General features: G+C 37.5%; 1 protein-coding gene across 5 annotated transcripts; it reads left to right on the top strand.

The window, feature by feature from the left end:
• Positions 1-841: 841 nt before the first annotated feature.
• Positions 842-10,477, top strand: LOC307000023 (uncharacterized protein). 5 transcript variants are annotated; one of them, XM_079615230.1, is made up of 9 exons: positions 842-4,005; positions 4,564-4,729; positions 5,809-6,525; positions 7,367-7,423; positions 8,289-8,330; positions 8,979-9,046; positions 9,305-9,348; positions 9,686-9,752; positions 10,207-10,470. In XM_079615230.1, exons 1-8 carry the CDS (start codon positions 3,793-3,795, stop codon positions 9,747-9,749), a joined length of 1,371 nt encoding a protein of 456 aa, XP_079471356.1. In that variant the 5' UTR covers positions 842-3,792; the 3' UTR covers positions 9,750-9,752; positions 10,207-10,470. The 5 variants fall into 5 exon arrangements, with proteins under 5 accessions (XP_079471356.1, XP_079471358.1, XP_079471357.1 ...); XM_079615229.1 differs by having other exon boundaries at positions 843-3,129; positions 3,499-4,005; positions 9,686-10,477; XM_079615232.1 differs by lacking the exon at positions 9,686-9,752 and having other exon boundaries at positions 10,210-10,432.
• The last annotated feature ends 2,901 nt before the right edge of the window (positions 10,478-13,378 follow it).

The raw sequence follows: 13,378 nt of genomic DNA, 5'->3' as shown, positions 1-13,378 counted from the left end.
ACATTTAAAAGACAAACTGAGTGGAGTGATCTAGAGCTTAACTAAGTTGTATACCAGCCGATACATCTTTTTTTTCCTTCACTCCTTTCATCTGCTAAACGAGCTGATATAAGCTGCACAAAAATACATGCGTTCAAATAAACGCTCTTTTCCATTATTGCACGTTGTGTAATTAGTTTTGCATTGTTCGGTCTTGATTCCAAAAAGCCTTTTGTGTGAAAGCCCAAAAGCTTTTATTTCAAAATCAGTCGCTGCTCACGTCGCTTTGGAATCTGTGTGAAATGAAACCGCAGGGTGGTGAAATCTATCGGGGATTGTTTTCCTTTTAACTCTTCATTAAAAACAGCCGTCCTGTAAAGAAAAAAAGGCTTAGATCTTTTTGCTCTTTTGTCATTTTATTATTTATTTATTTAATTATTATTTTCTTTTGACAGAGATGCACCCAACTGCTTTCCGTAATGAATGTGTCTTTTTTTCCTATAGAGGGCACTGCAGGCTTACAAAGACTCTCAAGCTCGTGTCCTACCTGTGCAATCTCCTGCTTTTTTTCCCCTCCTCTTCTTCCTTTCTCATTAACTACTCTTTCACTGTAATTTATTCAGCTCAGTAAGCCTTATTGCGGTGTCTCAATGACCCTTATATCTTTCATCTCTCTCTTTCTCTTATACCCGGCCTCTCCTTCTCTTCCACCCGTTTCTCTGTCATTAAAACTTTACACCGTCTCTTCTGCCCCGTGTCATCTCGACTTCCACCTTCAAAGCATTTGGCTGTGTCATTCTTTTTCTGCTCCATTTTCCCCTATTCTTCTTCCGTCTCCCTATCTAACCCCCATGACCTCTCTCCAGACAGCCTTTTTGATGTACACCTCTATCAGTCTGTTTTCTCTCACGTGTTTATCAGGCTTTTATGTCGCTTTTCCTTCATATGGGTCTGTCATGTTTGGAACATTTGGACTGATAACTCAAATAAATTAGTGATATGAAGGGATTACGAATTTCTGAAGAAAACGGTGCAAAAGTTGCTACCTTGAAGGTGTTGCTATGTGGTTGCTATGGCACTTCTAGATGATTGAAAGATTTTGTGATTCTCTACAAATGGTTTTGGTCTCTCCTTCAATGCAAATATGATTTTTACTTACTGGCTTAATAGCAATCCGACTGGTTGTTCATATGATATTCCCTTAATCTTAAAGGACAAGTTCGGTATTTTACACTTAAAGCCCTATTTACAGATCGTATCTGATGAAATAGAACGGTTAAGTTTAAAATTTGGACACATGTTCCAGTCCCGAGAATTTTGGGTTTATTTCGCTTCCCCCCCACCCCCACACAATGGTTGTCTATGGCCACTGGAAGATTCCTTCCTAAAACACATTAAACTTTCGTTTACAAAGACGTGAAACTCACCGAGTGGTCAGGGGTGTTCACTGATACGGGCCCAAAAAAAAAACGCTGAAAAAGATGCATTCCAACAGGTTTTATCGTAGTGTTTGTCCACCTCCATTGATTGTATTGAATGTGCTGTGTGAGGTACGATATTCCTCCGCCGCTTCTTCTTCTGCTTCTTCTGTGTATTAAACAACCCAGTCTCACGGCAGTTCGTGAAATAGTCACGAAATTTAATCTATTGATTCGTGTTCATGGACACGAATTGCCCCATTTTTTCGTGTCACTCGGCACGACTTTCAATCTAATGTATTTCAATGGGACGTATTTTTCGTGCCTACACCACGTTTTTCTTTCGAGAGCACAGTATTGTTTTTTCTCAATTGTTATTCATTTTGCAAACTTTAAGAGCTACATTACTCTAATCAAGAGATTTTAATCCTCGTTTTTATTGCTTTATATTCGTTAGGCTACTCAACATTAATCTATTTATTCGTGTCCAAGGGCACAAATATCCTTCTTTTTTTTCGTGTCACTCCGCACGACTTTCAATGTATTTCAATGGGACACGTATTTTTCGTGCCTGCACCATGTCTTTCTTCCGAGAGCACACTATTTTTTTTTACAATTGTTATTCATTTTGTAAACTTTAAGGGCTACATTACTCACTCAACATTTAATCAGGAGATTTGAATCCTTGTTGTATTGCTTTCTAATCGGTAGGCGACTCAACACGAATTGATTCGTGTCCTAGGCACGAATTTCCTTCTTTTTTTTTTCGTGCCACACAACACGACTTTCAATATAATGTATTTCAATGGGACGTATTTTCCGTGCCTGCACCACGTTTTTCTTTGCAACATAGGCTATGCCGTTTGGTCATTTCCCCCCTCACGTCCAAAGCCGACGTTGAGGGTACCCCCATTCGTCACTTGACAACGGAGAGGGTCGTCCGATAGATTTGAGAAATCCCTCATCTTTGAATTTTGAACTTTAATTATTTAACACTAACTCTTTTTCCTTTCTTTTTTATATAATTTAATACATTAAAATTACACAATTACAGGACGGTATATTTTCTATATGCTTAAAACATTCATTAATTTAGGTGGGATATTTGATAATTTTCGATCACATATTGTAATTTCCCCCTCACGTCCATAACGTCCTTTTCTAATTCGGTAATATCACGATTTTTCCTCTCTTTTTAATATAATTTTGGACTACATTAAAACGACATAATTGCAGGACTGCATATTTGCTGTAGGCTTAAAACATGCCTTAATTTATTGTGGGATATTTTATAATTGTCGATGGTATTTCAATTTGCAATGGCTTAATTATAGTGAGCCTACTTTGTTGTTTTTTTGTTTTTTTGCGCCAAAAAAAGGAAAAAAAAGAATAGCCTACTTTTATAGAACTTTCATCTCAATACTGATTATGAAGTTGTAATAAATTAATTATATAGCCTACTGCAGAAATGTTTATATTACTTTATATGGACATATCCTTTGGCAAAGAGATGGATGCATTCTGGGAAGTGATATGTGTTTAAATGTAATGGCTACATACTCGTGTTTCCTTCACTTGGACATTTGCTGACCTCTTTAAAATTTTGAGCACGGATATAAAATATTAAGACTGTACTTTTTAATTATGATTGATATTTTGGCGCAATATTGTGCAACACGTCACTGTGTGTGCGACCATCGCAGAAACCATTGCCCAGCGCGATTCCACCACGGTAAGTCGCTTACAACAGTCTAATAAGCAAGATGAATTCATAAGCATTATTTACACATCCAAAATTAATAAAATTACGATGTTATTATAAAAAAACATGTTCTAGTCCTAGATATAGGTTCTATATATATATATATATATATATATATATATATATATATATATATATATATATTAATAAAAATGAATTAAAAAAAAAATGTTACGCGACTTTTAACAGTAGCACAGGAAATAGGAACAACGTGATATGTATTTATTTATCCTAAGCATTTATAAGAAAATGGGAATCACTCACTATTAGGGTACACTTTTTAAATCTTATATCAACATAACACTACATAATTAACATTTTCTGTTGTTCTCCCTGCAGATCCTGTAAAACATATCACCTGTCTAACCTATCCGAACCTCATTGTCAAAAACCCAAAGGCACTTTTAAGAGCCAACCTCTATCTCTTCATTTTCTATATCTTACATCCTCTCTGTTCTCACTGTATCTATATTTCTGTCCATCTCTTCAATCTTTATCTATCTCACGGTCTGTATCTATTGCTCTTCCTTTCCTCCCTGTCTGTCTTTGTCTACTTGTCTGTCTTACCCATCTTTGTCAGCCTGTCTGTTTGTATCTGACTGTCTGTCTGTCTGTATTTGACTGTTTGCTATAATGCCAGGGGGGTCTACAAAAAAGATCTGCCCCTTTTGTCAGGGAATAATATTTTGTGCTCAAAGAATCTGCTCACACTGTAAGAAGGAGCAGCCTCTCAAGCAGCGCCTCAAGAAGAAGCTTCAGAGGTTTGATGAGAAGCGAGAGGAATGGGTGGTTGGTCGTAAGAAAAACCACAACACTGCATCCATCAAGGATGAAGCCACTATCATGGTACGTACAATTTCATACATGACAGTAAACGATCATCTAGGAAGTACATTCAGTGGTACCATTTGTTATTGAGCATGCCAGCGCAAGATCAGAAAGGCATTATTTTTTGCCAATATAGATAAATTTGAATATTTTTTTCCCCAATGATACTTTGTCCTCCCTGTGTCATCAGAATCAATTTAAAAGTATAATTTAACTATCAACTTTGAAGGCACACGTAATTGTGATTTGTAGTTTTTATTTTAGTGGTGGTAATACAACCATAAAGTTATCACATCTTCACCGTAATACATCACATACCTAAATTATCTACCAGAGCAAAATTTTAACACACAGCAAATATAATTGAAACTCAGGAATTCTTGAGTTCATAACATATACAGGCATGCATTATGAAGGAATTACAGGTGCAATTTAATAATCAAACTTTCTTATCGAGTGGATGAGAAATAACACATGAACTGCATTCATACTGTAATTTAAATTAATATTCTTAGTTATTTTTTATGTTGTTTTTCTATTACTTTAAACAGCAAACACACAATTTTGTCATTGCAGCTTGAGAAACTCCATGCCATTGGCTACAAACCTGTTCTGCTACTCGGAAAGGAGAACAAAAAAAAAGAAATTAAGTGCGAAATATTAACGCCTCGCTGCACACTCTCCACCTTTGCCCAGGACTACCTACAGAAGATAGGTTCATTTTATGAATACCTTTGTGAAGGTGAGATGCATGCACTGTATCTTAAAGTCACAGTTCACAACTTGTGTTGAGAACGCAAAACATTTTATTAATGTTTAAATCTTAAAGGAATGGCTCACCTCTAAAATTCACCTCTGCTGCTGAATGCTTGTATGATCATAGTCTACTCTATGTGACGTCTCTACCAACACATTTAATGTAGACGCAAATGGGTAGAAAAACATAAAAATTCACACCTGGCAATTGATTATGGGAATTGAAGTAAACTGTTTTAAAACAGTAGTTTCCTGCAACTGCAGATGTAGACATGTAGATTCTAAGTGTATTGAGCCCTGTTTGTATTAATAGCATGCAGCACACTGGTCTACAATGGGATTTGGCACCCAGAGTTAAGTGCATTCAAGCATATACTGTCAACTTTAGAATTATGTTTGGTATGTTTTTGTAGGAGCCATATTTCATATCGGTTTTCAGCCCACATACAACCATATTTTTTAATGTTTAGGCACACTGACCACAGCATTTTTTGTAGTGACATACTAATTGAACACATTACATTAGCAAAGACCCGTTTTGGTCACTGGGTCAATTAATTAAATGACGATGAATCTATACTCATTGAAACAGTATCGAGGACAGTGCTAAAATGTAGATCATTAACGGAAATAACACAGAGAAAAAGAAAACCATCAAATTTTTGCTGGATACACCACAAACTTACACTGCTACTAACTTTGAGGCATAAAGCCCAAAGTTTTTTAGCGCACACAGTCTAGTCTTAACTGAATTGTTTGACCCAGACTGTAAACAAACATTATACTTGTCATTTTTTTCAATAGATATTATGAGCACTCTGGGTTTTATTTTCCTGACTTAAAGATATATTGGTTATCGTCATAGAAAATCAATCAAATATATTACAGATATCTAATACATCCAGTAGACTCTCAATAGTTCTCCTGCAATCAAAAGTGCCTTCAAATCTGGTTGGGGAAAATTTGGTACACATTTACCTAACAGTTAAAACAGGTACAGATCAAGCTTATGGTTAACCTCTATGTTTTAAATAAGCAAAACACAATACTTGTTAACTTGCACAGGATGGACCCAGGATTCCAGTGGCAATGAGGATCAGCTGATTACTCTGCAGCTCACACCCTGCGAGGCGAGCCCCACAGGGGGGCAAGTGGAGCAGCCAGAATGCACGGAGGGGCAAGTGGAGCAGCCGGAATTCACGGAGGGGCAAGTGGAGCAGCCGGAATTCACGGAGGGGCAAGTGGAGCAGCCGGAATTCACGGAGGGGCAAGTGGAGCAGCCGGAATTCACGGAGGGGCAAGTGGAGCAGCCGGAATCCACGGAGGGGCAAGTGGAGCAGCCGGAATCCACGGAGGGGCAAGTGGAGCAGCCGGAATCCACGGAGGGGCAAGTGGAGCAGCCGGAATCCACGGAGGGGCAAGTGGAGCAGCCGGAATCCACGGAGGGGCAAGTGGAGCAGCCAGAATCCACGGAGGGGCAAGTGGAGCAGCCGGAATCCACGGAGGGGCAAGTGGAGCAGCCAGAATCCACGGAGGGGCAAGTGGAGCAGCCGGAATCCACGGAGGGGCAAGTGGAGCAGCCAGAATCCACGGAGGGGCAAGTGGAGCAGCCAGAATCCACGGAGGGGCAAGTGGAGCAGCCGGAATCCACGGAGGGGCAAGTGGAGCAGCCAGAATCCACGGAGGGGCAAGTGGAGCAGCCGGAATCCACGGAGGGGCAAGTGGAGCAGCCAGAATCCACGGAGGGGCAAGTGGAGCAGCCAGAATCCACGGAGGGGCAAGGTAATTAGAACAAATTTAAAGAGTTACAGTTTATATTTGTAAAGGCCAAAAGTGTTTGACCCATGGGTTACCTTAACTTTACTTGACTTCCTGTGTTTTTCCCCCATAGAGCTTGATGCAGGTCAGGGCTCTTTTCAACGAAATGAACTCAAACACACCATGCTATAACTTTTTTGCTGCTTGAAAAAGTAAAACTCACTAGGTGATGATACACAGGGCAACTTTTTGAGCAATGTTGCTGGGCAATCTTGCCGAGTGATTGTTCCTTGGGCACTTTCACATTGAAAATGGGCAACACATTTCTATCTGGATAATTTAGATGGGTTGTGGGCCCTGTGTCTCATCACCTACAGGGTTCTCATTTTCAATGGATAATCTTCTAGAAAAGTTGATCTGATATTACATAATTAGATAGATGATAGGTCTATCTGTTTCTGTACTAGGGCTGTTGGAAGTAATTTTGTGAGTCCATTATAAATCTAAAAGTAAAATAAGTACTACTAATCAAATCCTGAAATTACTAGGCCAAATTTTATTATTAAAGATATTAGGATAATTCAAATATTCAAAATAATTGGGAATGTCAGTCTCCCATGAACAGGATCAGCGCTTGTTAAAAACAAATTTGGATTATCACAAACAGGATGGACATAAATGAGAAAATGAAACACGTGGAGTTAATGGAGCAACCTTAATTAAATCGCAATAAGAATGCATGTACTTTACACCTATTAATACATGTACTGCCACACTTGTGCGATGTTGTGATCTTCAAGAATTTTAAATAATAAGTTAAATATTGATTTGGTATACGAGTAATTTTCTTTCTCCAAACCCACAGCTGTCTTCACAGGTTCAGCCAGGGGCACAGTCGCAAGTCGAAAAAAAAAAAAGTCAGGTATGTAAATAATGTTTGTCCGTCCTTCGGATGAGACGTTAAACTGAGGTCCTGACTCTCTGTGGTCATTAAAAATGGGTGTCCTTCGAAAAAGTAGGGTGCGGTGGGGTGTAGGGTTGTAACCCCAGCATCCTGGCCAAATTTGCCCATTGGCCCCTGTCCATCATGGCCCCCTAATCATCCCCATACACTGATTGGCTTCATCACTGTCTCCTCTCCACCAGTAAGCTGGTGTGTGGTGGATGCTGCACATTGTTGGTGGTTGAGGAGATCCCCCCTTCAATGTAAAGCTCTTTGAGTACCCAGAAAAGCGCTATATAAATGTAATGAATTATTATTATTATTAGGGTAATTATTGGTGGTTCTGATAACTGTTACCATAGCTTGGTAACTATGAAACTCATTAGTCAAGCAGATTCTCTAATAAGTAAATTAATTACTTAAATAGAATTTAAAGGGGACCTATTATACTAATTTCCAGTTCTATATTTGTATTCTGATACTCCACTAGAGTAGCTTTGCATGATCCTAAAAAAGTCCTTATTTATCTTAAACTGGTCCTTTATGCAGACCCTATCTGAAACAGGTCATTTTAGATGGAGTATTCTAAAAGCCTACTATGATTACTATTTTCCAATGAGCCTGCATGTGATGTAAAATCTGGAGCCAAATTAAACAGCGTGTTTGCACACACATTAACTGAGAGGATGGTCTTTTCTCATATTTCAGGGGTGTCTAGACATACCAGGGACACATATTTATGTTGAAAAGACATTAAAAAGTGCATTCTGTCTAATTATTGTAAATGTGTTTTGTTTTTTTTCTGAGTGGATATATGACTGGACTGTAATCTTATATCCCACAGGGGGACCAAGGCATATGCCTGAAAGGAAAAGGCCACAAAAGAGTAAGTGCATGTAAATGCAATGATTCATACTTTGCTAAACATTGCAACTTAACCCCTGTTAATTCGCTTTAGTTCAATTGCTTATTTTTTTAAACTACTACAACAGACAATTTCCGGTAGTCACAATTTTATTTATTTAATTAATTATTTAGCAAACGCTTTTATCCAAAGTGACTTACAAATAAATACAATATTTACAATACAAACAGTCAAATCAACAACAGGGCAACAATACTGTATGTAAATGTCATGACCAGTCCAGCTAGTCCAGCGTAGCACACATAACCATGATTATTCATAATAGATATAGAATAGGAATTAGTATTATTGAGATTATTACAATTGACAAGCTATAAAATCCAACAGGCTTAATTAGTCAAATTTGACCAAAATGCATTGCCAAGTAGTAGAAGTAGCAGCAGTGTTCTTAGTTGTGAGCTGTGGCTTAGCAGTAGTATGGTTATTCAAGCAAGCATACCACATTGGAACCGAGAGTAATTTGGTTCCATGATACATGTTTTGATTAGTGATAAACATCACTTGTCATCCTTGCAAGTCTGGTCACTACTTAAGTATTCATAGTTGTTTTATTTTGTTTCTAATCTAACTATCTAAAAAATATTTGAAATGTGTTTTTGATGTTCACAGATTGCTCCTACCATACTCGCCTAGAGGCTTTCCCCATCAGGAGTGTATTAAGAGAAAGAGTGAGAAAGGTTAGACAGTCATAAAGGAACTGCAGAGTGTAGGCAGTATGCAGTGTAATATAGGATTTAGAAACTTCCGTGTGTTTTGGCAAATACATATTATACATACCATAATTGTTAGGTTGATACTTTTTATGTGTTCAGTCTTTTTGAATTACAGTTAATGAAGGAGTGTCTTCTGAAAATCAGTGAAACTCAATGCCTATAATCAGACATAATAGCCTTATGCTAAGAATGGATTTTATTTTTTGTCTTTTCTTACATTAGGGCAAAGCAGAAATGCTGGTTGACTGGGAGCCCTGTCCAGTATGGTATGTCTTATTCTGTTCTTCTGCTTTATGAATTAATGCATTCATTATTTATTTACTTAAACTTTATTTTTTTGCTACAATTTTTTTATTAATCTGTTCTGTTTCAGATTAAACAAGCCTTTTAAACAAGTGTAAAGCACACATCATTACCGAACATATAAGTATAACAGTTTCATTTTCCATCTATGAAGGACCACCACCATTAATGCATGCATGAAGGTGGTGGTCCTTCATAGACGGAAAATGAAGCTTATACTTATAAAAGACATTTCGGTAATGTTTTAAGTTTATTGGAAACCCCAACCAGTAACAGAAAAAAAATCCCTTCTGTTTTTAGTGGTGAGCAGTGGGCCCATTCCTGGCAGCCAAAGGATTCACTCCAAAATAATGAAAATAAATAAAATGTATGTTTTGAACTCCATTTTGGTTTCAGCCTATTTATTAAATTGTTTCTGTGCTGCATTTGAAGTTATATCTCATCTTTCTGTAGTAATGAAAAGGGGAACATCTCCAAGAATATGACCTGGAGTTTAATTTTGAAAGGGAATGTACTAGAAATGTACTCAATCCAACTGAATTTTCTTTTTCAGATGTTATTCAAAAGCATGTTTCATATTTCATGATTATAAATTGCACTGTTATTTTATTACAGTTGACGTGTAATTTGATTTCATGTTCTGTTTTCTGTGCTTTAAAAAAAATAAGACTGTCCTTCTTTATACTCGCACATTATCTCATATCTTTTACATTGTCTCTCTCACTCTCTTCTACTCCAAACTCATCAGCTAACTGGGTGTTTTATGTCTTAAACCAAATGTAATTTCATCTTAACCCTCTTGAACCAATCGTGTCATACAGTAGGTCCCTCCACTGTGGTCATCAGGAGAAGAGCTCCACATTCATCTAGATCTCAGCATTGCTACTCACCCCTTCACCACCACCAGTGTCGGCTCCATGTAGGGGATATCCCTTTTCATATCATGCATTTCTCTTAAAAGAATGTCTTGGTGTGGTCCAATTGCCAAAGACTATAGTTTCAATTTGTTATGCACCTTGTCAATAAATTTGTTTGATCATTCTTTAAGTCTCTAGTGAGTAATTAAGCAATAAATAAGCATTTGGAATATTTTCACTTATATTTTTGTGAAAGAACACAAATACACTACAATAACACTTGCAAAAGATGATCATTTTTGTTTTTACTTTTCCATACATAAATTTAATTCAAAACAATATGAGGATGAAGTGGTTGAGACAAAAGGAACAGACTACATTGAGCATATTTATATGTGAAATTTGTTTAACTTTACAAGTGGATTCTTTTTTAATTAAAATGTAGGTAAAATTTAGATATTCGAATTATCCATATATAATTTAATCAGGGCTCTCACGTTTTTATAAAAAAAATTGGAGTGAGGTTACATTTGTTAGGAGAGGAGCCACTCACATATTTGAAACAGTGGCCCCAAGTTTTTGCTTGCAGTTCAATTGTATCTATTGTTCTTGACCAGCACAAACTATAGCAATTGGTCAATCTGATTAACAGACTAATTGATCCAAATAAAATATATGATTTTATCTTCTAGAACTGAACAGTTTTTGTCACTAGTTAAAAAGCCAAATATTGATTTATTGAGAAGGTCTTGATCTGGAGAGTAGCCTATTTCACACATTTTGTAATTCTTTAATATTATGATATTGTTTGTATACTTATTGCATCTAATGCTGACATATTTATAAGTGGCAGTTTATTACATTCATCAGTTGGTAAAACAAACATTTGCAGGCCATAATTAAATAAATAAACATAATGTTAAATAAAACTTTTTTTTTTTAAGTCGCTCTTTGAAGGGTAACATAACTCCCGCCGACAATCTTGAATTCATGTCTATTGTAGCCTACCAGCTAAAACCACAGATTTGAAGTCTTGGCGATTTATTTTTTCATCCTACTCATATATAAGTATAGCATAATGTATGTTTCGGCTGTATAATGTATGTTTTTTAATATAGAATAGTAAAGACATATAACATTTATAACATTATTCCTGGTCGGGAAACCAGAAGAACTACAAGTATGGTGACTGATTTGTACACTTTGTAAGAAGTTCAATGGCGCGTCTCTCGTGGGAATTGTAGTTTATACAGTTTTTTCCCCCAACTGCTTACACACAAAATCTTTTTTATGTCACACGATTTTTTTAAACCTCTCACTCAAAGTGCAAAACTGCACACCACATCTACAAAAACAATAAACTATTTCTCAGCCTTTGACTCAGTTTTCAATTGCATAAAACACTTTTTTTCAAAACACTAGGCTACACACAATTTTGTGTGTGCAGTTTTGGGAAAGTTTTGAAAAAAGGTGACATAGTTTTGAAAATGTGTGCAAGCAGTTGGAAAAAAACTGTAAATAGTGTACATTGGAGACGGCCCTGATGGTTGTTCTACAACTACAATAACAGTCAAATATACTTAATGACCTGATAGCCTCGCGATTTTTTTTCATCTTGATCATTTAAATATAGTATAATGTATGTTTCAACTGTAGGAGATTGTTGATATAATACACTCACCTAAAGGATTATTAGGAACACCATAATACTGTGTTTGACCCCCTTTTGCCTTCAGAACTGCCTTGATTCTACGTGGCATTGATTCAACAAGGTGCTAAAGGAATTTTTTTGAAATGTTGGCCAATATTGATAGGATAGCATATTGCAGTTGCTGCAGATTTGTCGGCTGCACATCCATGATGCAAATCTCCCGTTCCACCACATCCCAAAGGTGATCTGGATTGAGATCTGGTGACTGTGGAGGCTATTTGAGTACAGTGAACTCATTGTCATGTTCAAGAAACCAGTCTCAGATGATTCACACTTTATGACATGGTGCATTATCCTGCTGGAAGTAGCCATCAGAAGATTGGTACACTGTGGTCATAAAGGGATGGACATGGTCAGCAACAATACTCAGGTTGGCTGTGGCGTTGACACAATGCTCAATTGGTACTAATGGGCCCAAAGTGTGCCAAGAAAACATCCCCCACACCATTACACCACCACCACTACCACCAGCCTGCACAGTGGTAACAATGCATGATGGATCCATGTTCTCATTCTGTTTACGCCAAATTCTGACTCTACCATCTGAATGTCTCAACAGAAATCGAGACTCATCAGACCAGGCAACATTTTTCCAGTATTCAACTGTCCAATTTTGGTGAGCTCGTGCAAATTGTAGCCTCTTTTTCCTATTTGTAGTGGAGATGAGTGGGGCCCGGTGGGGTCTTCTGCTGTTGTAGTCCATCCGCCTCAAGGTTGTGCGTGTTGTGGCTTCACAAATGCTTTGCTGCATACCTCGGTTGTAAGCTAAAATTGTATAACCCTAAAACTAACCCTACTCTGGAAACTGGAAGAACTTCAAGTATGGAAGCTGATTTGTACGCTTAGTAACAAGTTCAATGGCACGTCTCTACAGGGGGGAGCGTGCCTATGTTCCCACAGCCCTATGTTCCCGCAGCCCTAAGTGCCCACAGCTCTTTGTTCCCACAGAGGGTTAGGGTTACCCTAACCCTAAACCTAACCCTAACTAGCTGTAGCATAACATAGCTGTAACATAGAGCTGTGGGAACAGAGGGATAACCCCAACTAGGGAGCTGGCACAAATCTCATCTGAGACTGCTGGTCTCTTTGCCCTTTCCCTTTCTCCTCCCCCTCTCATCTTATCCGTTTCATCGATCTGTTGAAGGTTCTGATTGCTGTGTGATCAGTTTTGACTCTTTGTGTAGTGCTTTCTAAATTACAACATTGTGTAGGCAATGATAAATGGATAATGTGTAAAGTTTTGCAGTGAAAGTTTAACAAATCTGACTCATGTGTCAACACTGGGGAGTAGTGTTTATAGTTTGGGGGAAAGGGTGTGCTTTTTGATAAACGGTGTTGTGTTTTTGAAATTTGAGTTCAAATCCATAGTTATAGTGTTTCAGCAATCGAGAAAAACTGTAACATATACACCTAACAGATAAACAT

This window comes from Phoxinus phoxinus, assembly GCF_949152265.1.
Source record: "Phoxinus phoxinus genome assembly, chromosome: 6".
NCBI lineage: Eukaryota > Metazoa > Chordata > Actinopteri > Cypriniformes > Leuciscidae > Phoxinus > Phoxinus phoxinus.
The sequence above is the reverse complement of the archived record's forward strand: the minus strand, read 5'-3'. Positions and strand labels throughout refer to the sequence as shown.